The 25,676-nt window shown below is 40.4% G+C and overlaps 2 protein-coding genes across 5 annotated transcripts in view; one reads left to right on the top strand and one right to left on the bottom strand.

Annotated features, from left to right (window-relative positions):
- Positions 1–6,115, bottom strand: part of Ccser1 (coiled-coil serine rich protein 1) — a 1,158,948-nt gene extending 1,152,833 nt beyond the window's left edge. For all 3 annotated transcript variants that reach the window (XM_076566874.1, XM_076566875.1, XM_076566876.1), the window contains exon 1: positions 5,975–6,115. The gene's annotated coding sequence lies outside the window, so the exon portion shown is untranslated. The remainder of the gene's footprint in view (positions 1–5,974) is intronic.
- On the top strand, positions 6,114–24,007 carry LOC121827990 (uncharacterized). Of its 2 annotated transcripts, XR_006070369.2 has the most exons (3): positions 6,114–6,600; positions 6,983–7,158; positions 9,316–24,007. XR_006070369.2 is itself a non-coding variant. In XM_076566877.1 (2 exons), the coding sequence occupies exon 1, from the start codon at positions 6,114–6,116 to the stop codon at positions 6,579–6,581; it is 468 nt and encodes a 155-aa protein (XP_076422992.1). In that variant the 3' UTR covers positions 6,582–6,600; positions 9,316–24,007. The 2 variants fall into 2 exon arrangements, 1 of the variants encoding a protein (XP_076422992.1); XM_076566877.1 differs by lacking the exon at positions 6,983–7,158.
- The last annotated feature ends 1,669 nt before the right edge of the window (positions 24,008–25,676 follow it).

Here is a 25,676-nt window from a genome sequence, read left to right as displayed (position 1 = left end):
CTAGGCTAAGGCAGAAGTTTAGAATTAAACAATTCTAGTAACAAAAACAGACTGTGACAAATGTTACAAAATAGGCTGAAAGAGTAATATCCAGTTAAACAACCAAATATTTTTTTCTCTTTGAGGTTATTATTCATCTAATTTTCCTCACTGACTTAAACATATGATAAAATATATACATGTATGCAATTAGTCTAGTAAAGGGTTTCATGACATCCAAATTCAACTCTATTCCTGGACTTTATGGTGTCAACCTTTAAGTATATTTTTTGCTACACACACTTTGACATTGATTAACATATCACTTAAATAGATGAATTGGTGAATAAAAGTTAAAACAAACTATACTTCCTCTTCTTCATGGGACAAGAACATGATTCATAACTGTATCTGAAGTTGAGTTTTCTTGAGCAAGTTACTCAAAGGTTTTCCAGAGTCTGAGCTGCACTTCTCCAAAAATGAAATAGAATGTATGGCTTGGCAGCCTGTGCATAAAGGCACACATTCTCAAAACTACATGTGCTATATCTTTATTAACCAATTAAAATTCACAATGGAGGGGACTGTATTGAAATTGAGAGGGGAGGGTATCAAAGGTTTACATTACTTCAGAAAAGCAAAGAGACAATGGGAAAATCAGCTTTGCCCATCTTCCATCACCTCTCCCACCTGCCCAAAAATCAAAAGCAGCAGCAGTGAAGATAGAGGAAATGATAAGTATGTACTGACGATGCTGTGCCTGGTCAATTAGACACCGAAAGGGGATACATCCTTGGGTGGTGAGATCACCCAGAGGGTAAAGTACCTACCAAATAAGCCATACAACCCATGGAGAGGGAGAAAACCGACTCCCAGGATTTTTTCTCTGGCCTTCACATAAGCACACACATACCACTAATCAATATAATAGTTTGAAATATACATAGAGCTATTATATAGATACAATGTTCTTGAGAAAGGGACAGAAACTATACTCTTTCAAACCTTCTCAGCCTGCTAGTTAATAAATTTGCATCATGCAATAAAAAGTTCAGTCTGGTCTAAATAGCCTTACAGGTCATAGTGGAGAGACATAAAACTACTTTCATCATTACTATTTGCCGGAAATTGGCTTTGCAGGAAGGAATACATGACACAAGATATAAGGTGCTTATCACAAAGAAGGATCCAGCTCATCATAAATGTTGTCATTGTTGTTGACAAAATTATATTGCACTGTTCTCAAAATATAAGAGAAAGAGGTGCCTGTATTTGTCAAAACTCCAGAGACACCTTCAGTTTTAAAGCTTTCTTAGAATGGCTTCCTTTGGAGGAAGAAGTCCTTAGGATGAGGGTACAGATTCTGAATTCTTTTTTAAAATATTTATTTACTTTATTGTATGTGTATGTATGTGTGCCTCAGTATATGTATGTGTACTGTATGCATGCAGAAACCTGCAGATGTCAGAAGAAAATGGTAGGTCTCCTGGAATGGAAATTATGAGATGTAGTATTGGGTGCTCGGAACCAACCCCAGGTCCTGTATAAGAGCAGCAAGTGCTTTTAACCATTTAGCCACCTCTCCAGCCACTAGACATTCTGTTATTTTTTTCAGTCATTCATTCAGCTAGTGTTTTCTGAATATTTTTGTGGTAAGCACTAGTAATTTCTGATGATTTGATATTGAGCCAATTCCAAAATGCACAAACAATTAAAAGCTGTAGTGTGTGTCACCAAGTAGAAGAACCCAGAACTACAACAATACATAATAAGACAATTGACTTAGCACAGAAATCGAAGGGAAGTAACTTACATCTGAATATTTGAATTAGACAAGGAAGGGGAAGGACAGGAGCTGTGCTGAAGGACACACAGGAAATTAACACATGGATGTGACTCAGGAAAGATGTGTAGATTTTATCTAAATTACCTGCAGGAGTAATGCTTTGCGACAACTCCACATTCGTGATGCTGTGACTATATGCCTAAAGAAAATTATCAGTCTAATTTTATAAAACTCTTTAAATTATGAATGTAATATAAATAAGACCCTAAGACCCAAAGCCGTATTCAAAGTTCTAAGTATCTAAGTATCTAAAATTGGTCAAACAACTTCATTTTCAGTGACAAAGAAAAATATTTTTAATAATTTTAATATCATATGGACAATGTTTGTAAGCATAGATGGCCACTATCATTTTCCCTTTTAATGTATTACACAGGGAAACGGTTAAATTAAAAAAATAAACAAGAATATTTCATAGTTTGATGAAGTTTCACGTGGCCAGTTTTACATCTTCATAATTACCTTCAGCTCCAAAATGATGCATGTTTCTTCCACTAAAGTTTTCACTCAGCCTCTCCTAGTTCCCACTGCTTCTTTTACCCCATAGTTCATTATTCATTGCTAACTGACACTCTTGCATAGTGAAGATCATATTACCGATAAAAGCTCATGTCCATTATATAAAGCCAGTAGGTTTTGTCACTACCCAGTAGGGAAATCAAGCAGAAGCTCTCAGTCATATAGTAGCCAAGGTTACATTATCAAAATGATACACCTGTGACGTCTAATCCACAACCAAACAGCAAAGAGATTAGCTGACAGAGAGATAGACTGATCTGTGCCTGGCTGTGCTGGAAATCACTCCACTCACACATGAATATGAAATCTGATCTAATAGGCTTTCACTCTGTAATGACTTATCCAAGCACTGTCAACAACATAGATATATGAAAACCTTTTAATTCAGCTAATCCAAAAGTAATTCCATTTGGTTATTGGAAGTCATACCTATTGTTTGTACAATTTATTTACTGTTTCTGTAACATACTTCTGAGCTGCCATGTTGAATAGATAGGCTCCAAGTTGACTCTGCTGGTTCCAGTTATGTTTGTCAAATGAAGAAATTGCAGTTTAAACATTCAATGTTTCTCTATAAAGTCTCTCTCACTTTAGAAACACAGGTTGCATCTTTATAAAAGACCTTCAGATTCTGTTTTGTACCATAGCACACATTGCAGTGTATACACACACACACACACACACACACACACACACACACACACACACACAGACACACACACACACAACTTGAGGGCATAGATAGGTCATTTTACTATTACTAATACAGTCTCCTGCCAGGAAATAGCAAAATGATCTTTGAAAGTGTTTCTACTCTTCTGAAAACTTTCCCACAGGCCTAATATCATCTCACTATACCCACAGTAGGTGATGCGAAGGTAGCCAAAGTGTCATTTGTATACAAGTAAGAACTTGAGATAAAATCTAATCCATGCAACAAATCTACCAGTTTTCGAATAAAAATAAGAGCAAATACATGATTTAGTGGCTACGCATTTACACGGCAATAAAGTGTTATACATTCTATCCATGTTCATCAATACTGTTGTTTTATACCTTATCACACTTCTATGGTGAAGAGACCCAAAAATGTTTTAGAAAGGAAATAGTGACCACCCTAACATGAAGCGATGGTACACCAAAGACTTGATACTGCTGCCAAACTCAGCGCCTTAGCATGATGTAGAGACATTTACACATTTGAAGTGCCATTTCCCTCCAAGCACTTTACTACTGTAGAAGTCCGAGAATAAACTGCTCATTAAAACAACGTACAGATTCAGCCTCTCAAGTGCAGAAGTACTGACCATAACCTTCGAGAAAAGAAGTCATGGAACATTTTACATCAAAACAGACCCAACTGGACAAATATTTAGCACTAACCAAATCTATTTCAAAGCATGCTTGTCTACCCTGTGTCCTCTATGCTGTTCTCTAGTCCAGGAGATGTTGCTTCTTAAGCCTCGTCATCCACAACTTACTCATCCTACTACCCACTGGAGACTTTTCAGACTAAACCTGCCATTCAGTGCTACTGCCATGCTCTGCACCCCTGGACTTCTCACTAGACCTGTAGTCTCAAGCCATCGTGGGCTGTTGATAATGTATTTAAGTATGCACATGAGATGCCTTCAAACTGCCCATATGTTCCTCAAGGTTGGGATGCAAAGAAGAAAGTTCCTGTGTTCCTCAAAACTGTCAAGACAACCCATTGCTCAACACAGACCTTTAGCATGAGTACTATAATGAGTGATAAAGTACAATAAAAAGGCAAATAACTGCAACTGTCAGGTCGTAAATGTTTCATTTTCTACTTCAGGAATTTGATATCAACTAACAGCCCATAGTTAGAAAGAGTCACTGATTCCAAAGACATTAACAACATTCCATAAATATGACTTCCAGCACCACGGTGATGGAATGATCGCTACGTGCCAACAGACCCAAGAGTGCTGCTGTGTAACACAGCCTTGCTGTGATAGTAAACTCAATGTCTTAACGTGGTGTAGTCAGAGTCCACCTGACATCAAGACGCTGCTCCAGTACTGCAAATGCAGTAATAGATACACATCAAATAGGAATCCTTGACTCTGTTCAAATGAACAAGGTTCCTAGAAAGAGCTGCTTACACTGGGGCTCACCCACAGGAACATTTTTTTTTTTTAATCAAAACAGTTCTGGTCAGTCTCTTTAATTAAACCAGGTGATGACAAATCACTCTAATACTAGGTTGACTCCTTTTGTGTAACTACTGAAGGTGTAGTTGTAAAATGGAATTTCAGCCTGACTGAAAAAATAAACATTATATTTGGCAGTCTTAAGGAAAATTCAGCTTAAATTAATTGAAGTAGAGTCCCACTATCACAGTCCAGTCTCAGTTCTATAGAAACAAAGGTTTGTTACTTCAAAGGACATAACAAATTTGCTAAGGTACTCTGAGAGATACTGTCCCAACTCACATCTAAGCTTCCACTTATGACCCTGTAATTGGCACCTGTTTAAAGCAAATACAAGGAGAAACCAAAACAAACTAATTATTCTATAGCCTAGATGAAGAGTACTCTAGGTCGTCCCCAGTAACAAGATTTTAAAGAGTTGGTCATTGTCGACATAAACTCACTGAGTTGCTGCTTCTACATCCTCACTGGGGCTTTTAACAACATCTCTTCATATCAAATAGGTGAACATGGATTGAACAGCCCTTATGGGAAGGGAAGAATGGAGGGTGTGTGTTACATTTCAGGAGGAAAGTGCTCAACTGTGATGCTTTCACTAGTAAAAGCTGCTGAAAGCAAGCAGGTTTTCTGTCCTGTGGTGCTATCGGGGACCTTAAGAGGTAAGAGGAACAGACAACCTGGACACCAAAACATCAGAAAAGGGATCCATGACCTCCAAGGAGCACTTCTACCTGTACAGATCGGAGTGAATTTCAGACTTCCTTCTTTCGTTTTACACAGCATGTTCTACAAGAAGGTAAAAAAAAAAAAAACAGAATTGCTTCTAGTTCCGAGCGGGAGGGGCTGAGCGTACACAGAAGGGAACCCCGCAACTCTGCCATAAATAGCCTTTCTTCTCACTCGGGATACTAGCCCCTTTGCATCAGCAAGGCGCAGCTTCCTCGCAGTAGCGCCATTCACAAATCCCTCACTCGCCCCTTTGCGCAAGCTCCCTGGGCGCTGGCACTGTGTGCGCGAGTCCCTAAGACAGGAGCCAAAAGGTGAGGGGCCTGGCAGCCACCTGCTGTCAGCGCGGGGCTCACTTTCCGCCCCGGTGAATCGGCGCGAGAACACACGCAGGAGCACCCCCACGCCCGCACCCCGCGAGCCCCGGGTGCGCCACAAAGCAATCTGTCCACTCCGTGTGGCGGGCTCCGGAGGCAAGGGCGAGCGGCGGTCGGCGCGCTGCGTGGGGCTCCCGCCTGCCCCACCGCACCGTCCCCGCCCCGGCCCCGAATGCACCAACTCTGCCACGGAGACCCCCAGGTTGCAGGGGCGAGCCACGCCGCTCAGTACCCACGCCCGCCTTGGCGAGTCCCCCCCCCCCCCCCCGCAGGGCCCCGCGGCCCGAGCCGGGGCGAGTCACCTGGCGCTCAGCCCAGGCCCGTGCGAGCCGAGCGCACCGCGCTGCTACCTGGAGCTGCGGGCTGGTCCCGACGCGGCGTCCGTCCACTCCCGGTCGGGCCGCTGTCTTCAGCACTCCTCCCGCCGCTCCCGCCCGCGCCACCGCAGCTGCTCCGCAAGAGCTTCGCAGGCAGTCATGATGAGCGAGAATGGGAGCGAGCGGGCGGGGCGCGCGGCGGCCGCGGGTGGGCGGCGGTGTGCGCAGCGGGGCCGCGGGGCGGCTGCAGCGAGCGCCTCCCGGGCAGGCCGCGCTCCCCGGCGGCAGGAGGCGGCGCCGTGGCCTCCGAGCGGGTGACAGAGTCGGGCCGGGCGGGGGCAGCCCGAGGGCGGCGCTGGCCAACCGCGTCGCTGGCTTCCGCGCACGCAGCCTGGCGCGGCGACACGCGCACACCCGCGGCCGAATCGGGGGAGGGAGCGGAGCCCGCGGTGCGCCGGATCCCCGCGCGCCGCGAGTCGCCGGGACAGATCGGGGCGCGCGGCGGGACGCTGGAAGGCTGGGGAAGCACTACGCCTGGGCTCTCAGAAACGCGGATATTGTCTTTCCCCTCCTGGAAATAGGAGTAATTGCAATGTTCTGTCCCGGTTTTCCCGTGCCACCCGCCCCGCGATCGTCCTGACAACTCTCTAGCTAACAAGGTAATGAGCAAGCCAGCCTCCTTTGCTTTAAACAGGTCACGCCTCCCAGTTAGGGTTTGTGGCTGTCAAAGATAAGAATAGAAGCCTTGGGACTGGCTGGGAGTGGGCTCCTCTTCCTACAAATGTAGTCCGGGGAAGCATTCCGGAGCCAGTGACCAGCTTGACACCATTTGACTGATGACCCCCTTGGAGAAAATTTGTCACTTCAGAGATGAAAAGAATTTCTGATGCGTGGTGCCGTTGTTTACCTAATTTATTTTCTGGCGATCCTGTCTCCCCTTGCACTGCCTCATTTCCTTTAAGGTTGTATTAGGCCTTGAGCAGTTTTCCATCTGTCCTCTTCTACATCTCCAATCGTAATATGTATGCCTTTGGCCGACAGCACAACGCATGGAAACCATCTAACTCTATCAGAAACATTTAACCCATTCTACTATATGGACCATTTCGAAGTTTATAACGTCATACAGCAGAGTTCACTCCAAGGTCTTCATGGTCTAGTATACTACTTTATTGGGAAAGAGCCAGCGAATGAAAGTCAACCTGCACTTCTTTCAAGTAGGTGTGCATATTTGTGTGCATGTTCTGGTTAGTCTGTCTGACTTATTGTGATGTGGCTATGGAGGTGGGGGAGGGGGAGTCAAAGTGTACCTTCTGAGTGAATTTTTACGATTGTGATTATTATATGTTCTATGAGAATAACTCTGCTATATATTTATTATTATTATTATTATTATTATTATTATTATCATTATTATTATTATTTAGCACAAAACCAGAAACTCAGATGAGCGGTAATAACAAGGTTGACGCTGCATTTTTCCTCTTGTTTGGCTTATGACAGTTACATATTTAACATTTTTGTCAATGTGCATGCTTGCACTCATGAAAGTGTCACAGGATTCTCTGTGGTGAAAGGCCTAGGATCATACATGTGGGCTGTGCTACCACAACCAGTTTCTTTGGATTCTGAGAATCCTAGTTCAGGTCCTCATGCTCCGGTGCCCAACTCTTCCATATCTCAAGCGGTTAAGTCCATTGAGAATTGTTCAGACTTATCATCAAGACCTGAAAAGGACACAGCCAGGATGCTCTCCCTCTACTGCCCATCCAAAACTACTACATCAGCCACAAATCTTAAACACTTCCCCAGAACTTTGGGTGATTATTAATGAGCTGACCTAACACTCTCTGGTGTCCTGGGCCCTTTCTTTTCACAGTGTCAGAGCTTTAAAATGTGCTCACTTTTAGGATGAGGCAAGGACTTTAAAAACCTGAAAATACTTGAACTCATAGATGGGAAAGTTAGGAAAGTTTCCCCCCACTGTCTTTAGTAGGAAAAATCTGTGGTTACTATAAAAGGCAATTTTGTAGAATAGTTATTTCAAAACATTTTCAGCTGATGAGTTACAAGCTGTAAATAGATGTTAGCTGTAAATAGACTTTTTTTTAAAAAAAATTCTGTCTACTTTTGAAGGACAGTGCTTGATCATACTGAGCAAGTTCTGACTGTTTTATTAACTTGGTTCTCTTTATCTCTTATTATGATCAATAGTGATTATTCCTCCATAATGCATACTTCAAAATTTTATGAGATATTTCAAGGGCATTTTGGTAACTACAGCTGACTACAGTTTTCACACTCACAAATTGCATTCATAATTGGTGAGAACCATGGCAATCTGTCAGTTTTCCTTTTTCATTAAGGCATTAAAGCTAACATTTTCTTATTTTATGAATTTGCTTTATGAAATAAAGGTTAGAATTCATATGCACCAGACTAAAAGACATATGAAAAGCCCTAAAAGACACTTCTGAAGAGTTGATTCATTTTAACTCTTTTTTATTTTTCTCATTTAAAAAAAAGTCCATGTAGAAACCTCGTTTGTAAATGCTAATGAACGCTTGAGAAGGTTAGTAAATGAATTATTCTCTTTTAAGATTGCTTCATCTTTTGAGTAGAATTTCCCAATTGCAGCACGTTCAGTGCTACGATTTTTGTTGTGGTAGAAAAACAGAAAGCTAATGATTCTTCCCAGTTTGTTCATTTTCCTCTCTCGTGAGGTTGCTGCTGTTAGGTTCCCAAGTGTGTCTAACTGGCATGTGGATTGAAGATTTGGCATTGCAGTATTTGATGAAAGCAGAAAAATTAGGTTGCCAATTACACGTGTGCCCCTTATGTGCACTGCACTCCCACCATAGTGATGAGCCAAATTAGAAATTCCTAAGTAGCACCACTACAACCTAAAAGTCAGGCTGAGGGAAGATAATAGAGATTTTTTTTCTTTCTAACTCCATTACTAGTCCTAAAATAATTTAGAAACTGAACTAACCTTAATACATTTGCAAAGCAATGTGGATAAAGGATTTAAAAATGAACTGGGGATATGGATCGGTAGTCAAGTGCTTGCTATCTAGCATGGCCACCTGAATTTGATCCCCAGCATTCACACCAAAGCCAGGCACAGACAGCAGTGCACACCTGTAAGTAATTCCAGTGCGGGAGGGGTAGAGACAAAAGGATCTTGGAGTTTGCTGGGCAATCTGTCTAAGGAAATCTTGGAGCCTCAGGCTTCTTGAGGTTACACTGTCTCAAGAAATATTGCAGAAAGCAAATGAGCAAGACACCTGGCGTTAACCTCTGGCCTCCACACCCACACGTACACACTCACACACAAAATGGAAATAACTTTGCAACTCTTTTTTCTTTCCTAGGTATTGCTCTTTATGGTGACGGTTATGCCGTGAAAGCTGCCTATGAGTACCTGGGAGAAGAGCAGTAATTCCTGCAGAGCAGGGCTGAAACAGAAATTGGTTCAAGACGTGAATGGGAAAAAAACGTGAGATTGACTCAACTGCAGTTCTGGGTCCAGAGAGCATCACAACTGTAATCTTAATGTGGAAACACATGAATGGGGATAATAAGCCAGATAATAATGCACAATAGACAAGAAAAAAAAAAGTTTTCATAAGCATAGTAGTGGTGACTATTGCCTAGTAAATTGTCTGACTGGGGAGAGAGAGAGAGAGAGAGAGAGAGAGAGAGAGAGAGAGAGAGAGAGAGAGAGAGAGAGAGAGAGAGAGAGAGAGAGAGAAGAGAGGTAGGTGAGGAGGGAGGGAGAGGGATTAGCAGGACAACAGGGTCTATTCATGAAGAAAGCTAGAGGGAAACTAAACACTGCATGAGCTGTCTTTGCTGCCCAAGGCATCAACACCCAGGATTCACCTTGTAAGGCAGGCTGGGGAGCAAGCCTTTCCTTCCACCTGGGCTCCCACCTGCCATCCTTGCACAGGATTCTCAGCATACCAGAGGAAGAGGCTGGAAAGCAGAAGATTCTGTGGATGCCTCTAACCCAGCAGAAACATTGATCTTGAGTTTGCAGGAGAGGGTCCCAGGTTAGGGAGCTGAAATGCTTCAGGTGGGAAAGCTGAAAACACTAATACCCTTTGATTGTATGACTCTGAATTTTTTTAGGTACTGTTTATTATGATATCTGAAAAATTCTTATAAGCAGATTCACCATTAGAAACTGTTTTATGTTATTTCCTTATATTTGTTTCTGATTTCTAATTCTTCTGATGAGGTATTCCAGAAACCAACTTCAGGATTCCTTGCCTCCTCCTGATGTAATTACCATGTTTGAATAATCTGTTTTGTCTGATTGCGGTATTTTTAAAATTTACCAAATTAATGAGTTAATTTGTTAGTGTTATCTGTGAGTCATATCCAATGAAGTGGACTTTAAGTTTTTCTGCTCTATATTGTCCTAGCACCTATGTGATAATATGCATTTCATTTAAACAAATATGTCATAAAGAACCAGCTAAATCATTCCTAAGAACAATATCTTGATAAAGTTTGAGACTAACACTAAACATAAGTATAGATATAATTACAGCAATAGCAAAAGTAAAGCTGCCAGGAGAACATATTTGTTCTACTTAAATATATAATAGGCAAACAACACCAGTAAAATAGTCGAAGCCACATTAAACCAGTGCTATGGGAAGCTGGAAACTGGTTTTTACCATCTGTCAGCTTCTATACTGGCAGCCTCACAAATGAGATTTCTTTTGAACAAAACATCACAGCAGGAGCTACAGACATGTGAATTGTAATTAAAATGTGAAAATGCATTTCCCAGTTTTTGTCATTTATGGAAAATATATTGTGAGATCTAGATTTATAGAATTATATCAAATTTAAGCCATTTTAATTTTCCAAATCTACTTCATCAGAATTTTGGTGTTAATAATGAATATGTTTGCCTTTACAAACAAAGTGTGCTTTCCTTAGGTCTGTTTCACTCTCTAATGAGGGTCAATTATTTTCTAATCATTCAAGTATAGAAGATGAAGAAAAGTAATTTTCATATTCTATATAGTCAACGTAGATCTGCTGAGGACAAATGTCATTTCTTTACATTTACCTAACAGTATTTTATATAAATAAAAATAATAATTACCTGAAAATCATAAAACCAAATCAGGTCTTTAACCCTATAACAAAAATTTTGCCTCCTTTTTATATCTGAGAGAATAAGAATATTCTAGTTCATTAGTTTTTCTGTATCCAGCAAAACAAGTGCACAACACATTATGTGTAACTGTGCTACACACATTGGATAAGTGTTCAAGGACAGCAATAAAGGATGTGTTCCAAATTTTTGATATATTAACCAATGTTGAAATAGCATGTTTATATTAAAAAAAAATATTCGGCCGGGCGGTGGTGGCGCACGCCTTTAATCCCAGCACTCGGGAGGCAGAGCCAGGTGGATCTCTGTGAGTTCGAGGCCAGCCTGGGCTACCAAGTGAGCTCCAGGAAAGGCGCAAAGCTACGCAGAGAAACCCTGTCTCGAAAAACCAAAAAAAAAAAAAAAAAAAATTCAATCTCCATTTTTAATATATGACTTTCTATAAATTCAGGTTAACTTTAAAGTTAGTCAATATTCTTGGCATTTGTTATTATGGAATTTATTACAACATTTGCATTTTATATACAAACAGATTGTTGCTTCTAACCTACTGAGTTAAACAGTGCTTTTTTTTTTCTATTACATGGCTTCCAAGTTTCCTCCAAACACTAACATTATTAAAACAAGATTGGGGCTGGAGGGATGGTTCAGCTGTTAAGAGTGCATACTGCTCTCACAGAGGACCAGAACTGGGTGACCAGCACCCATGTCAGGCAGCTCAAAACGGCCAATATGTACCCCAGTTCCAGAGGACCCAATGCCTTCTTCCAGCCTCTGTGTGTACTTGCACTCATGGGCACACACCCACACACAGATCCACAGACATTTACATGATTACAAGAATAAAAATAAAATCATAACTACATTGGGAAAGGAGTTTGCCACTAAATCTCATTTCAGATACAGCTGTCACCCATTCCTCATATCACATACCTCTTACACTGTGGTGTGAAAACTATAAGTGCTAAGGTTTAGGTCTCCTCCACTTGAACTTGACTTTTGTAGAGACTCAGCCAAAGAAAGCTGGTGGAAATCCTGTGCGATCTCCTAGCTTCATACTTTACTATCCACTTTGTCACTGTGCTCTTAGGATGTAACTACCTACTATGACAAAGTAAGTGAAGACCTGACATCCCAGTATTCAGCACCATCTGACAGGTGCCACGTGTGCCAATTTTGCCAGCTGTCTATGAGACAGAGCCTCAGCGTCCTCATCTGTACCCTCCAGTCAGCCACATGAAGTAGAAATGAGCTGTGCCAGGTGCTGCTGCTGTGTAAGCATCTATCACAAATATACATAGTACTCTAAAGTGATAGTAGCGGATAGGACCACAGTTCTGTAGTTGGAAATCTAGTAAGACCTGGCCATATCTCTATTCAGCCTGAAAGCCGAGTATTGTACAGACAGCCTCTCGTACCGAGCCTCTGAAGTACAGGGCCACATCCAAGCTCATTCTCCCTGGCAGAATCCTGCTTCTTGTGGTCCAGACATTGAGACCTTTGTTTCCCAAATATGTGGCTCTTCCACTAGCAAGAGAAGCTTCAAATCTCCACAATATACATCTTTAACTTCCTCTTATTCCACCAACAAGAGAAAACTCTGCTTTTCAAGGAGTCCTGTGATTATGTTATCAGGTTGAGAAAAATCTTCTTATCTTAGGTTGACTGCAAGTATAATATTACTAATCACCTGAGTAAAATCATTATATGCACAAGCTCTATCTACATTTAAAGTGGGGGTGAATATGCAAAAACGAGGGCTATTAGAGGTTATCACATAGTTCTGCCTATCTCCTTCACCACTGCTTTTATACTGCACTAGACTTTAAACCAAAGGTGAGCTCATGAAAGACTTGCTCATCATTATATTCCAGAAGCACTGTATTAGGACTGAGGAGTGGTCTTGTCATTGTAGATTCACTCTTATGTTCACAGTTTGTGTGTAATATGTGTGTATTATTATTATTTTTTTTGTCTAAAAGACTTTGTTTTTCTTTAAACCATTGATAGGTTTTGTCCCTGGTCATCTTTTATAAGTTGTCTTTTCTTTCTGGATTGACTTAAAAATGAGAATTGCAGCTATCAGTGAAACAACTCAATTAAGTAATATGAGTTTTTTCAAATCTAACTAATTGTATTGCTTTCTAATCACTGTTATGTTGGCTAATAGCCATAAAACATCTTCGTCTTCATTCAGAACATCAGAAAAGTCAAACTTGAAGGGACTCTGGCCATCCAACAAATTTGCTATTAAATGCACCAAGTAAGTCCAATACTAGGGACAGCAAAAAAGAAAAAAAAAAAATGTTTCTCACAACTAGCCAAGGTGCAGAGAATAAGAGACTGATGAATGCTCAGTCCTAAAAAGGGAACATACATAATGCAACCTCCTCAAAGATCATTGAGGAAGAGGGAGTGGAAAGAGTGGGAGAGCCGGAGGTGGTTAATTACTATGAGGAAATGTTATGTTCTGGACAGTGAGGCAGCTGCAAAGCTGCAAATACAAACTCACCGCTGTTGTAACAGCATGCGCAAAACCTGTGCAAGCACAAGCCAGACCAGATCTTTATAAGGAGACAGGAGCTGGAAACAAAATTGTCCTCTGAGCAGTGGAGAGAGTAGCTGTTGTTAACTGATTGGTAAGGAAGAGACATTTTATCTAAGAGTGTAGCCCCTGGTGAGTCAACCACTCTCAAGTAAAGACCACACCCAAGACTGTCTGGGCAACACAAAACGGTCTTGAAGAATTGAAGCAAGCACAAATGATACATACTTAGATGGGTAGGGAAGGGGGGTTGTGAATGGCAGAAGAGAGTCCTGAGTTTGAGGTCCATATAGTGAGTTTGAGACCATTCAAGGCTGCATAGTGAGACCCTGTCTCAAGGAAACAAACAAAACAAAGCAAAACAAAACAAAAAAAGAAAAAGAAAAAGAAAGAAAACCTGTGTTGTATGAAAGTTTCAAAGAACCAGTTTAAAAGGATTGATTTTTTTTTAAATGTTGCCATTGAGATGGTTATGGAGATAATTTGGAATGCAGCGTGAGTGCAATGCAAAGGGTACGTGAACACTCATGGAAATCACACTCCAGAAATACACACTCCAGCTGTCCCAGCCTTTAACTCTTGGTCCTCCTTTCATTTTGGTAAATTCTGCACTGCAGTGGTTTTCTACTACATTGATCTAGTGGTTACTAAGTATCTCTTAGAATGGTTTTGCCTGAGCACTAGCCAGGGGTTTTCATGAGATTTAGAAGAAAGACACAGTGAAGCTGCTTCATCCCACCTGAAGTTCAGTGCAGGGAACCAGATGCTGTTTCATCTCATATTCTTGCTGTAGATCACCCTACTGGCCAAGATCCTTTGGATCCTGCAAGATAGCTTCTATCCTGTTTGGGGTAAACACCATTGTGAGGTATACCATGGCCTTCTGGATACGTCACTTATTTCATTGAGGCTGGAGGTGACCAGAGACAGATGTATGTGCATAGCATCTGCTGGAGTCCAAACTATCAATTTTGTCCCAGCTAACCTCCATGGACAATCCATTGTCCCCTCTCCCAGCACCACTGTCACTGCCATTTCCCCTGATCATCCATGGCTTCAAGCCTACTGTAGGGAGAGTGGCACAGGACTTCCATAAGCATCTTCAGTCCCACAATTGCCTGAGGTCCAATCCATGGATTAAATATTTATCTCATTCTATATTAGCCCTATATCTATGATGAAATACACACATACATATACTTAACAGTATACACTTCTCTGATGAGTTCATGTAGGCTCAGAATTTCAGTACCACCTGAATGCCAATGATGTTCAAGTTTACATATCCAGCCTGAAATTCTTGTACGTCTGAATGATCATTTACATCTCCTCTTGCATTAAAATGCATCTTACAAGCCAGGCAATGGTGGCGCATGCCTTTAATCCCAGCACTTGGGAGGCAGTGGAAGGCGGATCTTTGTGAGTTCGAGGCCAGCCTGGTCTACAGAGCGAGATCCAGGAAAGATGCAAAGCTACACATAGAAACCCTGTTTTGAAAACCAAAACCAAAACAAAATGCATCTTACTGTTAATATAAATAATGAGTTTTAGAGGGGGTAGAGAGATGGCTCTTTGGTTGCAAGCCCTTGTTGCTGTTGCATAGGACAAAGGTTTGGTTCCCAGTACCTGCATGGAAGCTTACAACTATCCATAACTCCAGTTCTGAAGAATATAATATCCATAGGCATGCATGTGGTGTACAACAGGCATTCAAGTAAAAACACTTGTATACATGAAATAAGATAAATCTATTTTTTTCACTTTTGTTTTTTAGAAAAGACTTCCAGAATTCCTCTCAAAATTCTTCTATATGCTGTGGGCTTCCCCATCTTAGTCAATGGCAATTTCATTCTTCCTGTGCCTTTTTCTTTTCTCCTATGATGTATGTGCAATGTGTCAGCAATCTTGTCTTCATCCTTACATTATATAGAGTAGGTAACAACTTCTCAAAAGTTCTATTGCCATCGCCTGGTGTAAGCCATTATCATCTTTCACTTAGATTTACAATAGAGATGTAATTGACTTATGCTTCTTCCATTGTCCTTACTGTAAATACTCAATTGATTAACTTATCATGAGGAAATTTGAATCATTTCATGCCATAGTTCTCCTCCAAATCCCCATATGGTACCCTATCTGACTAATCAGAATGATCTATAGATTCAGCACTCCAGCACCCTCCTCCAACCATCATTATTATTATCATCATCATCACCATCATCATCATCATCAGGCAGGAATGCTGGAGCTCTCTGTGGATTCTTTCCCTGGGCCTAAGCAGTGGTCCTACATTTCTCCAGGTTTTGCTTACATGTCTTTATTGAGCCCATCTCTGGTCATTGTGTCTGGGAACTTTATCTACAGCACACAACTACTTCCCTACTCCCTTGGTTGTTTGATCATTATCCAAAACATACTATATTCTTAATATTTAGTCTCATGTATTATCTGTTTTCCCACTAACATAAAATACAATGAGGGCATGGACATTAGAGTTTTTCTCTATGCCTGCTGGAGTGTCTTGCTCACAGTGAACCTCAATTAATATTTGTTAAATGAATACCAAATCACTTATAAAGATGCCAAAGTATATGTTTAATTATGAAAGTTGATATGAGGAAAGGAGATTAAATTTTTTTATCATTTTGAACACCTCTTTAAATTCCTTGGTGTGAATAATTTTTAATAAATCTCAGTATTGTAAGGTATACACTAAAATATGTATCTTGTGACTCCAAATACTCGTCACTCCTTCATTTCACTCAGTCAATGTAGTAGGCAGAGTTCACCAGAGGAACATTGAAAAAGAGACACTGACCCACTCTGTACTGGATATGTAGTATTTCCAATGATCTGAATTTCAGGGCATGATAATACAGTCTTGTAAAGCACATAGGACTGTTCAGGATAGCATACAGGATTGCATATTTTCCCATGTGATTAAGAGGAAACTAAAAATTTTCTATTAGCTTAATGGCATATAAGACACCACAACATATGAAGAGATTTATCATGTATATTGAATCATAAGATTACAGTGGGCCAGAGGTCTTAAAACTGCAAGCTGCACCCTAAAATGCCATAAAAACTGATGGTATACTTCAGTGCAAATCTGAAGACCTAAGAGCCAGAGACAATGAGATATAAGGACAGGAAAGACAAATGTCTAAGCCTATACAGGGTTATTCTCTCTCTTCTGCTTTTCTGTTCCATTTGAGCCCTAGATAGTTTGTATCATGCCTATCACATGAGCAAAAATTACCAGAAACATCCCTATAGACCTACCCAAAAACAACTTTGGGCTTTTAGCAGCCCTACTTGAATTGGGTGCTGCAGTTTTCTGGTGATCTTAAACATTGAGTGTGGAGAAAAAATGAAGTACAGCATAATATCCCCCCTACAGGCAGAACATAAGACTGTAGTCCCATGAAATTATAATGGAGTTAGAAATTTGTATCTATAGGGTTACTTCTGAGCCATGGCAACTCTATCACAACTATGGCTCATGTAGGGAGGGGGATTCTGGTGTAATCATGCATGCCATATTGCTAATCAAATAACAGCAGTCCATATACAGTACCTGATATTTGATAATGATACTAAACCTCTGTGCTGCTGACGTAGAGGCACACACACACACACACACACACACACACACACACACACACACAATACTTTTTGTCATTAGTTTAGAGGGAATCCTTTCACTTTTACAAAAACAGTAGCTGTGTTATGCTAGCAGCAGTCTTGTTTCGCAAACACTGCATCTACTGATTACATCAACCTGCATTCAGTGACACACCTATATGATGTAAGCCTATGGAAGTATACTAGATGGTGTTCACACATGATGAGATTGCCTAATGACAGTTCTCAGTATCCCCATCATTCATGAAGTGATGTGTGACTGTGGAGACACCCCAAGTGCCCTAAGGATGGCCTCCAGTTTCCTTTGATAGTCCAGATAAAACACAGACTACTGTAACACTCTTTGGCTTGATGACTCAGAAGCAAGAGAAGTCAAAAGTAGGCCAGTAGTTGACCTCCCAGTTGTGTGGACTCATTGTTGTGTCTCACGGTGGAAGCATGCTTCCTTATGGAATTAAGACTTGTTGGCTAGCAGAGCATGAATCACAAGAACAGGAAGCAGACCTCTTCTGTTGCATCTAGATGTTAAGTGGAGCCACCTCTTTTTGCCCTGACCTGACATTCATGAATCCCAACTATTGAAGAGGTAGCAGGGAATAATGAGTGATAACTCAGAACGCATACAGATTTTTGGAGAACTTTGCTTCAGCACTGTGAAATATTCCCAAGATCACCCTATTCTTCTGCTATGCAAACAGTTTCAGGATGATTGGGGACTTGGGAAGTCCAGGAAATTCTGATACCATAATTTCTAGTCACAATTCTTTTGCTATGGCATGTGTTTCTGGATCAGAAGCAACACTGTGAAACACTGATGATGATATTGTTATGATTTGAAGGTGAAACATTTCTATAGGCTTATGATTGGAATACTTAATTCCCAGGTGGTGTTACTCCATTGGAAAGTTCTGCAAACAATAAAAGGTGAGACCTGATTGCTGGTGGCAGGTCCTTAGGATATTATTATTGCCATTTCCTGTCTTGTTCTCTACTTCCTGGTGAGCTGTGATGTGAACAGATCGATGTCCTCTGACACATATTCCTATTGTTATGATGCCCAAGTGCACAAAACCAAGTAACAATGAACTAAATAAACCCCATCAAAGCATGAGCCAAATTAAATACTTATTTTTATAAGTAATTTCTGCCAGGTATTTTGTCCCAGCAATACAAAAGTAATGACCACAAGTATATGCAGTCTTCTGTAGGTTGACATATGGTAATTTAAGCAGGAGAAGGTGTATATATATATGAATCCAGAGTAAATTTCTACTAAATGATAAAACACCAATTCTTCCACAATGAAGTCATCCATTGTACTAGGTAGTTGAGGAACCATACTATATTGAGGACTTAGTCTTAGCCGACTGGACACACAATGGTGGCCACAACCCTGTCAGCCATGCTGCTGAACCCATATCTCATTCTTATCATACTATGTTTGGACTCCCCCCTTTTTTATGAATCCATCAGGCAGTGTCAGGGGTACAAAGGGAAAGACTTGACTAATATTCACAGAACAGATCATCTTAACCACTTGATACTACAACGTCCTCTAATAAGGTTAGCTTCTAGTGAAAATCTACATGAGGCATTTCACTTTTTTTTTTCAGTTTTCATGTTTGTTTTCCATTAAGAGATCTCATTTCTAGCAAACCCCTCAGGCAGCTCATAGCTCAAGGGGTATTCAATGCCTTTGGCCTCTGTACACATACCATGTAGAAACATAATTTTTTTTAAAAAATCATACAAATAGAAAATTTTGAGATCTCTTCATAAACTTCTCCAAGTTTTTCATCATCAGTATTTCAATCACATTCCTCTCATTCCTAGACTATCCAGCATCGCCTGTGGCCCACAGGTCAGTGATAATTACACATATTTACTATTTTTTCTTATAGATAAAATATATTTCAAAATATTTTTGTGAAGTTCTAGGATATGGATGGATTTCAACACTGTGCTTCAGGGTTGTAGAGGGAGAGCCTGACATGTTACAGATGTCCACCTTTGAATGGTACCTGCACATCCTGTAGAAACATCTATTAAAAGACTCAAGTTCCTCCATACCCTTTATCTTTGACAGAATTTTCCACATGCCCCACACCATTGTTAGTTTATAATAGGGAACTTCCCATGATCCCGTAGGGGATGTAGGAAAGAGGTGACTGTATGGAATGGGGTCTATAGGCATTTGGACCATGTCAACCTATAACTGTGCCTTCAGGGCCTGCCTGGGACCAATTATGTATACATGTACCACTTGGATTTTAAGATGGAGAGTTGCCATGTATGCCTAAATTTATAGTCTGGAATGTTAAATGAGAGTCCATTCATGATGGGTAACATAAATTTCATGGAACTTAGCAGTATGATGTCAAGTATTCGCTTATTTCTAAGACTCGGGAGCAGGCCAAGAATTGGCCATTGAAAGGAAACAATTATCTATGAGTGATGGCAGGGACTTGCTCACAAATACTTAATGCCTTCACTGTAATTCATCTAAAAATGTCTACAGAAATATAAAAACAGCAACCCTAGACATTTCTGGTACCGTCTGAGCTACTGAGTCACCCATCCCAGCGCTAGAGCAGTTTGCACAGCAGACTGAGTTTATTACAAGACCTTCTCTTACTTTGGGCTCTACTGAATACTATTAGAACCTTTTCAGGTCATTTGAGAAATAAACTGGAGGAATACATACAAGCAAGAAATATGTTACCCCACAACCCAAATATGTCTACTATGTGTTCTGTGTGGCTCTTCTTCAATGTATGAGAAACCTTATACAACATACCCTTTATCTTTGACAGAATTTTCAACATGCCCCACAGCATTGTATTGTATAAATTTTACTGAATAGAGGTCTCTGAATGTTAGTAAAATCTATTCCACCTTCTAGCATGCAAATGCCTTATCAATACATTGAGATTAATTATTACTTCTTGTTCACCAGGTGCAATCAGCATAATGTCACTAGTATTATGTACCAGTGGGAGGACAATGTAGTCAAGATCCCTGTGAACCAAGTTATGACATAGGGCTAGAGCACTGATACACTTAATGTAGATAATTGAGGTATATTGTCAGCCATCCTGGATAGTTTTATGTCAACTTGACACAAGTTGGAATCATTTGGGAAGAGGGGCTATCAATGGAGAAAATGTCTCCATAAGATTTGCTTGTAGGCAAGACCATAGTGCATTTTCTTGATTAGTGATTGATAAGAAAAGGCCTGGCCTGTTGTGAGTGGACCATTCCTAGATGCATGGCCCTGAAGTGTATAAGAAGCCATAGGTAGCCAGCCAGTAAGTGGCATTCCTTCATGGTTTTTGCTTCAGTTCCTGCCTCCAGGTTCCAGCCCTGTCTGAGGTCCTGCACTGACTTCCGTGGATGATGGGCTACAAGCTGTAATATGAAATAAATCCTTGCCTTTCCAAATTTTTTTTTGGGTCACAGTATTTAATCACAGTAATAGAAACACTAATTAAGACACCAGACCTGCCATCTGAAAGTAAACTATTGCTGCTGATCCTTAACACACAGCAACAGAGGATTTATACGAACAATAACTGCATACCCAGTTACCAGGGGACTGGGTTAAGAGTCAAACAACATGGGTGTAATAGCTTCTACAGGATCTCTATCTTCTTATGCTTTCTATAATCTTCTGTTGTTATTCAATACCCATCCATCATCCACACAAGACAAATAGGAGAATTAAATGGGGGGAGGTGGTTGATGGTAGTTGACACTCCTGACATTGTAGCTAGAGTTTTCCTGCCTTGCCCACAGTCAGGACAAATCTTTGTCACCTGCCAGTCCCACAGCCGCACAGACCCAACCAAATAAACACAGAGACTTATATTGCTTATAAACTGTATGGCTGTGGCAGGCTTCTTGCTAACTGTTTTTATAGCTTAAATTAATCCATTTCCACAAATCTATACCTTGCCACGTGGCTCATGGCTTACTGGCATCTTTTCATGCTGCTTATTCTGGTGGTGGCTGGCAGTGAGTCCTTCTGCCTTCCTGTTCTTTTATTTCTCCTCTCTGTTAGTCCCGCCTATACTTCCTGTCTAGCCACAGGCCAATCAGTGTTTTATTTATTGACCAATCAGAGCAACTTGACATACAGACCATCCCACAGCACAACCAAATGCAGACCATCTCAGATACCTGCACTCAGGCCCGTGGTCCTAATCATCCTCTATGAGGACCTGCTGGGTAAAGCCACTAGGAACCCAAGAATGGGCTCCCACAGGACTTACAGAACATCCCACAGCATGACATCTTTCAAGCGTTTGTGGTAGAATCATCTTTGCAATCCCTACAGAGATATACAGCATTGCTTTGATTTACTAACGTCCTGGATAGGGCTGACAGCTTCTTCTGGCTTTGTCCACCACAACAGCCCCCACTTTCTGGGGCTGGGAACCAGACTGAGAGTTCTTTCAGCAGCCACTCATGCTTATCCAGGAACAAACAAAAGGATGCCTTTGTTAACCCACTGGACCAACTCTAAGATGTTCTTAGGTTGTAAGTCCATAGATGCCTAACATCCATGACTGGAGTCTAGTCACAAGGCTACAGTGAGACACTTGAAATCAGCCTAGTCACCTACAGAACTTCTCACTCTACTCCTCCAAACACACACTTGCTCTGGTAGAAGGCAGTGGAGCCTTTCTGGAGAAAGCTGAAATGAAAAGACTAGTTAAAACATTTTGGGAATGTAGTGAAATATTTCTTTGAGGGGATTTAGCTTCCCTTTCAGGCAAAAATTCTGGATTTGAAAACTGATTTAGACCTGGGAAGTGATGGAGAGGCTTGGGCTCTTTCTATGATTTTATTTGTTCACTGTAACTTTTCTGCTCATATCAATCAGGTAAGAATTTGGTCAATTTCATCTCTGCTTTTCTTCTCAATTTCTTTTCTTATCAGCTGATCAATATCTGATTAATAATTCTGCCTGAACAAAATTGTTCTGATTGCTGCTTTAACTTTGCTGTTCATTACAGTAACTGTTTTGATCTTGTTTATAAGTTGTGGGCTGCCTCTTGGCTACTACCACCCAGGATCTCATTACTCTATTGTATTTAGGTTTTCCAGCTGAGTGGCTGCAGTTCCTACCATATGATCTCTCTCACTGGGATGTACAATCATAATCTATCAAGGATGTTGCGAATCTTACCACAAATCTATTTCTTAAATTGTTAATGAAAGATTTGTCTTCTGGACTCTAACACCTGTGAATAACTATATGCTAAATATCAATCGCACTCTAACATTACAATATCCCTTAGCCTTTGACCTTTACATTAAATCAGAGGAAGTTGGCATTCCCTGTTTATCCACAGTAGGTATCCTAGTCTATTTTGTAATTCTGTAACAAAATACCTAGGGCTGGGTATCATAAATAAAAATAAAAACTTATTTCAAAGTTTTAGGTATACAAAAGTGTTGTACTGTCACCTGTTTGGAACTCACATGGTGGGAATATGTAGGGAAGACAGAAGTCACATGGCATAACAGGAAGCAATGATTCAGGTTGGATGCCAGACTCTCATAGTAACCCCTTCTGAAGGGAATTAACTCCTTCAAAACCCATCCTACTGTTTGAGACCAAAATTAATTCATTTATAGGTGTGGTCCCCCCAATACCGTAATTATGTTCCATCAGGTGTTAACTCTTAAAGGCTTGATAACCAACTCAACACATTCCCAAGGGACAGAGATTACAGTCTGAGAACATTTGGGAAACACTTATGAAACCAGATTCATAACACAGCAAAGGACCATCTTCTGATCTGTTTCAGCCAGACAAAACCCAGATGTAGAGTGCTGGCTAACTCCTCAAGCTACAGTGTATCAAATACAGAGTATCTACAAAATACATTTGGCCTGATTCAAGTTTAACTCTCTTCCACCATTATCCCACACTTTTCAAATCCATTTGTATGCATGTCCCCAACACAGAAATTGAAAAACTGAAGCAGCTCTTGTTTGTTTTAGTATACCTCCTCATGGCCCAAGCTTTGTACCTCACATTCACAGGCTTGCTGGATTGAGTCAAATTACAGGTCTAAAAGAAAAGCATTTACTTCAGTTGCTAAAGTCACTGAGCATTATCTTGCAGAGCAACTGCCTCAAGGAGCCCATTTACACCAGGAGGTCAATCTAGCTGTTACCACCACAGGTAGGGATACCATTGCTGCTGTCACTGGGGAGACCACTTACAAGCGGGTTGGGGATGTCACTCTTGCTTGGGTTAAGAAGGCCAGGCTCTATTGGTAGTAGGGAAGTCAGCACAGCACTAGTGGGTCAGAGAGCCAGTAATGCTAGTGTTGAGGGGGAGGGGAAGACAGGTGTCCTGCAGTGTTCTAGTCTTCTCTCTGGACCTCAACATAGTAAACACCATGCACCAGTGAGGGTAGTACTCTTTACATACTGTACTGATGTAAAAAGTTAAACCCTTCCACAGATATCCTAGCAGATATAACCAGAATGATGTTTTGCCAGCTATCTGCACAATCCATTAGCCCAGCCCAGTTAACAAAGTAAAGTAACCATCATTATTCACAAATCTAGGAACTCTGTGTGTGTGTGTGTGTGTGTGTGTGTGTGTGTGTGTGTGTGTGTGTGTGTGAGAGAGAGAGAGAGAGAGAGAATGGCACTAAAGCATGGAAATAAAAATGTTAAAAATATGTAGTTTAAAGACAAGAGAATGGAAAATCAGCAAAAGGTAGAAAAGTAAATAAAATTTTAAAGTACATACATATATATATATATATATATATATATATATATATATATATCTCAATAGGTAAATGTAACACACACACACACACAAAAAGAACTGGCTTGACTGTATAAACTTCATTAAACAAGCAAAAGTAGTGTTTACTCATTCTTTGAATTTCTTAAGTTTTATTAATGTTTTCATTTTCAAGTAGTATATAAATGCTTTTTTCTGCTCAAGGGTATTATTTTAATAAACACAACTATGAAATCAATTTAATCTGTAAGTTTTAGTTTTTACTTTTCTTGCTAAGCAAAAATAGGATTGAATTGATCATTCAGAAGTCTTTCTTCATTTTTTGGTATTTTGTGTTTTGAGACAGGGTCACACTATGTATAGCATTGGCTACCCTGGAACTCATTGTATGAACCAGACTGAGCTTGAACTATAATGATCTGACTACCTATGTCTCCAGAGTGCTGGGATTAAAGGCATGAACTATTACATGTGCCCTCATCCAGAAGACTTAAATGATTTACAGATGCATGTGTACAAACAGAAAATATGTATACTACTCATGTATTTAGAATCTGTTTAGGGAAACTAACACAGGACACATTACAAATTAAAAAGAAAAAAGTTAAGTGGGTTTTTTTTTCTTGAGATGTAACAGAGAGGGAGAAAGGTACGCAATTTTTTATCACTTGCATTATTTAATTTCATATTTAGTTATTGACATAAAAATCATGAGTTTTATTGTTAACAAATTGTATGTTGAAGCAAAATTCCTAACGAAGATGTTCTTCTCTGGAGAACTACTGTATGCTGGAATTATTTAAATTATGTGTTTACTGTAAACTCTGGAGCCATTATTTAGGGAAGACACCAATTAGAAGAACAATGAGAATATTTAATTTCCATCATTGGTCTTCCTAAATTCAGACAGCTATGTCAATATGCAGACTTCAAACAATACGTTATATTTCATAAATATTTAAAAGGATTCTATTTTTATCCATATACAGCCTGAAAATATAGGTCAGACAACTTATAGAAAGTGCTCACTGAGAAAATGTTTTTCCCTAAATAGAGATAGGTGTGTGGATATGGCTGTAAAATCTTTGTTCTGATTTGGATGCAGAATGACCCATAGTCTCTTGTGTTGAACAATTGGGTCCCAGTTGGTGAAGCCCTAGAATGCTGTGACCAGACCCAATGGCTCATTCTGGTGGGAGCTCAGTACATCAGCAGGCTGTGAGAATTGTGGACAGCAAAAACTATGCACACCACCTTTCAAAAGGGAGCAGGGACTCCATCAAGAATTGGGCTACAGGCCACCTATGGTACATTCTAGCAAAGTTTTTTCCTGTATTCTCTGTGCTTCGAAAATGTGCGTGAGGCTGAATTCAAAATAACAGGCGAATTTATTTGGTGAAAAATGTTTCAGAATAGCATACCATCCTGGCTGTGTCCTGACTCGTACTCATTGATTTTAGCAGGTTTATAGTAAGATCCTGAGATGAAAGGGTAGGAAAACATCAAAACACGTATATTTGGTGAGGAAAGGAGTGTGGACAAATGAGAGGCTGTGGAATCTCATGCTGGATAAAGGAAACGCTGCCAGTTACAGGGTGAACTTGTCTCCCTGAAAGAGATGTCACATAGT

Source organism: Peromyscus maniculatus, chromosome 3 (assembly GCF_049852395.1).
Source record: "Peromyscus maniculatus bairdii isolate BWxNUB_F1_BW_parent chromosome 3, HU_Pman_BW_mat_3.1, whole genome shotgun sequence".
Lineage (NCBI taxonomy): Eukaryota > Metazoa > Chordata > Mammalia > Rodentia > Cricetidae > Peromyscus > Peromyscus maniculatus.
This window is presented reverse-complemented; position numbering and strand designations above follow the sequence as displayed.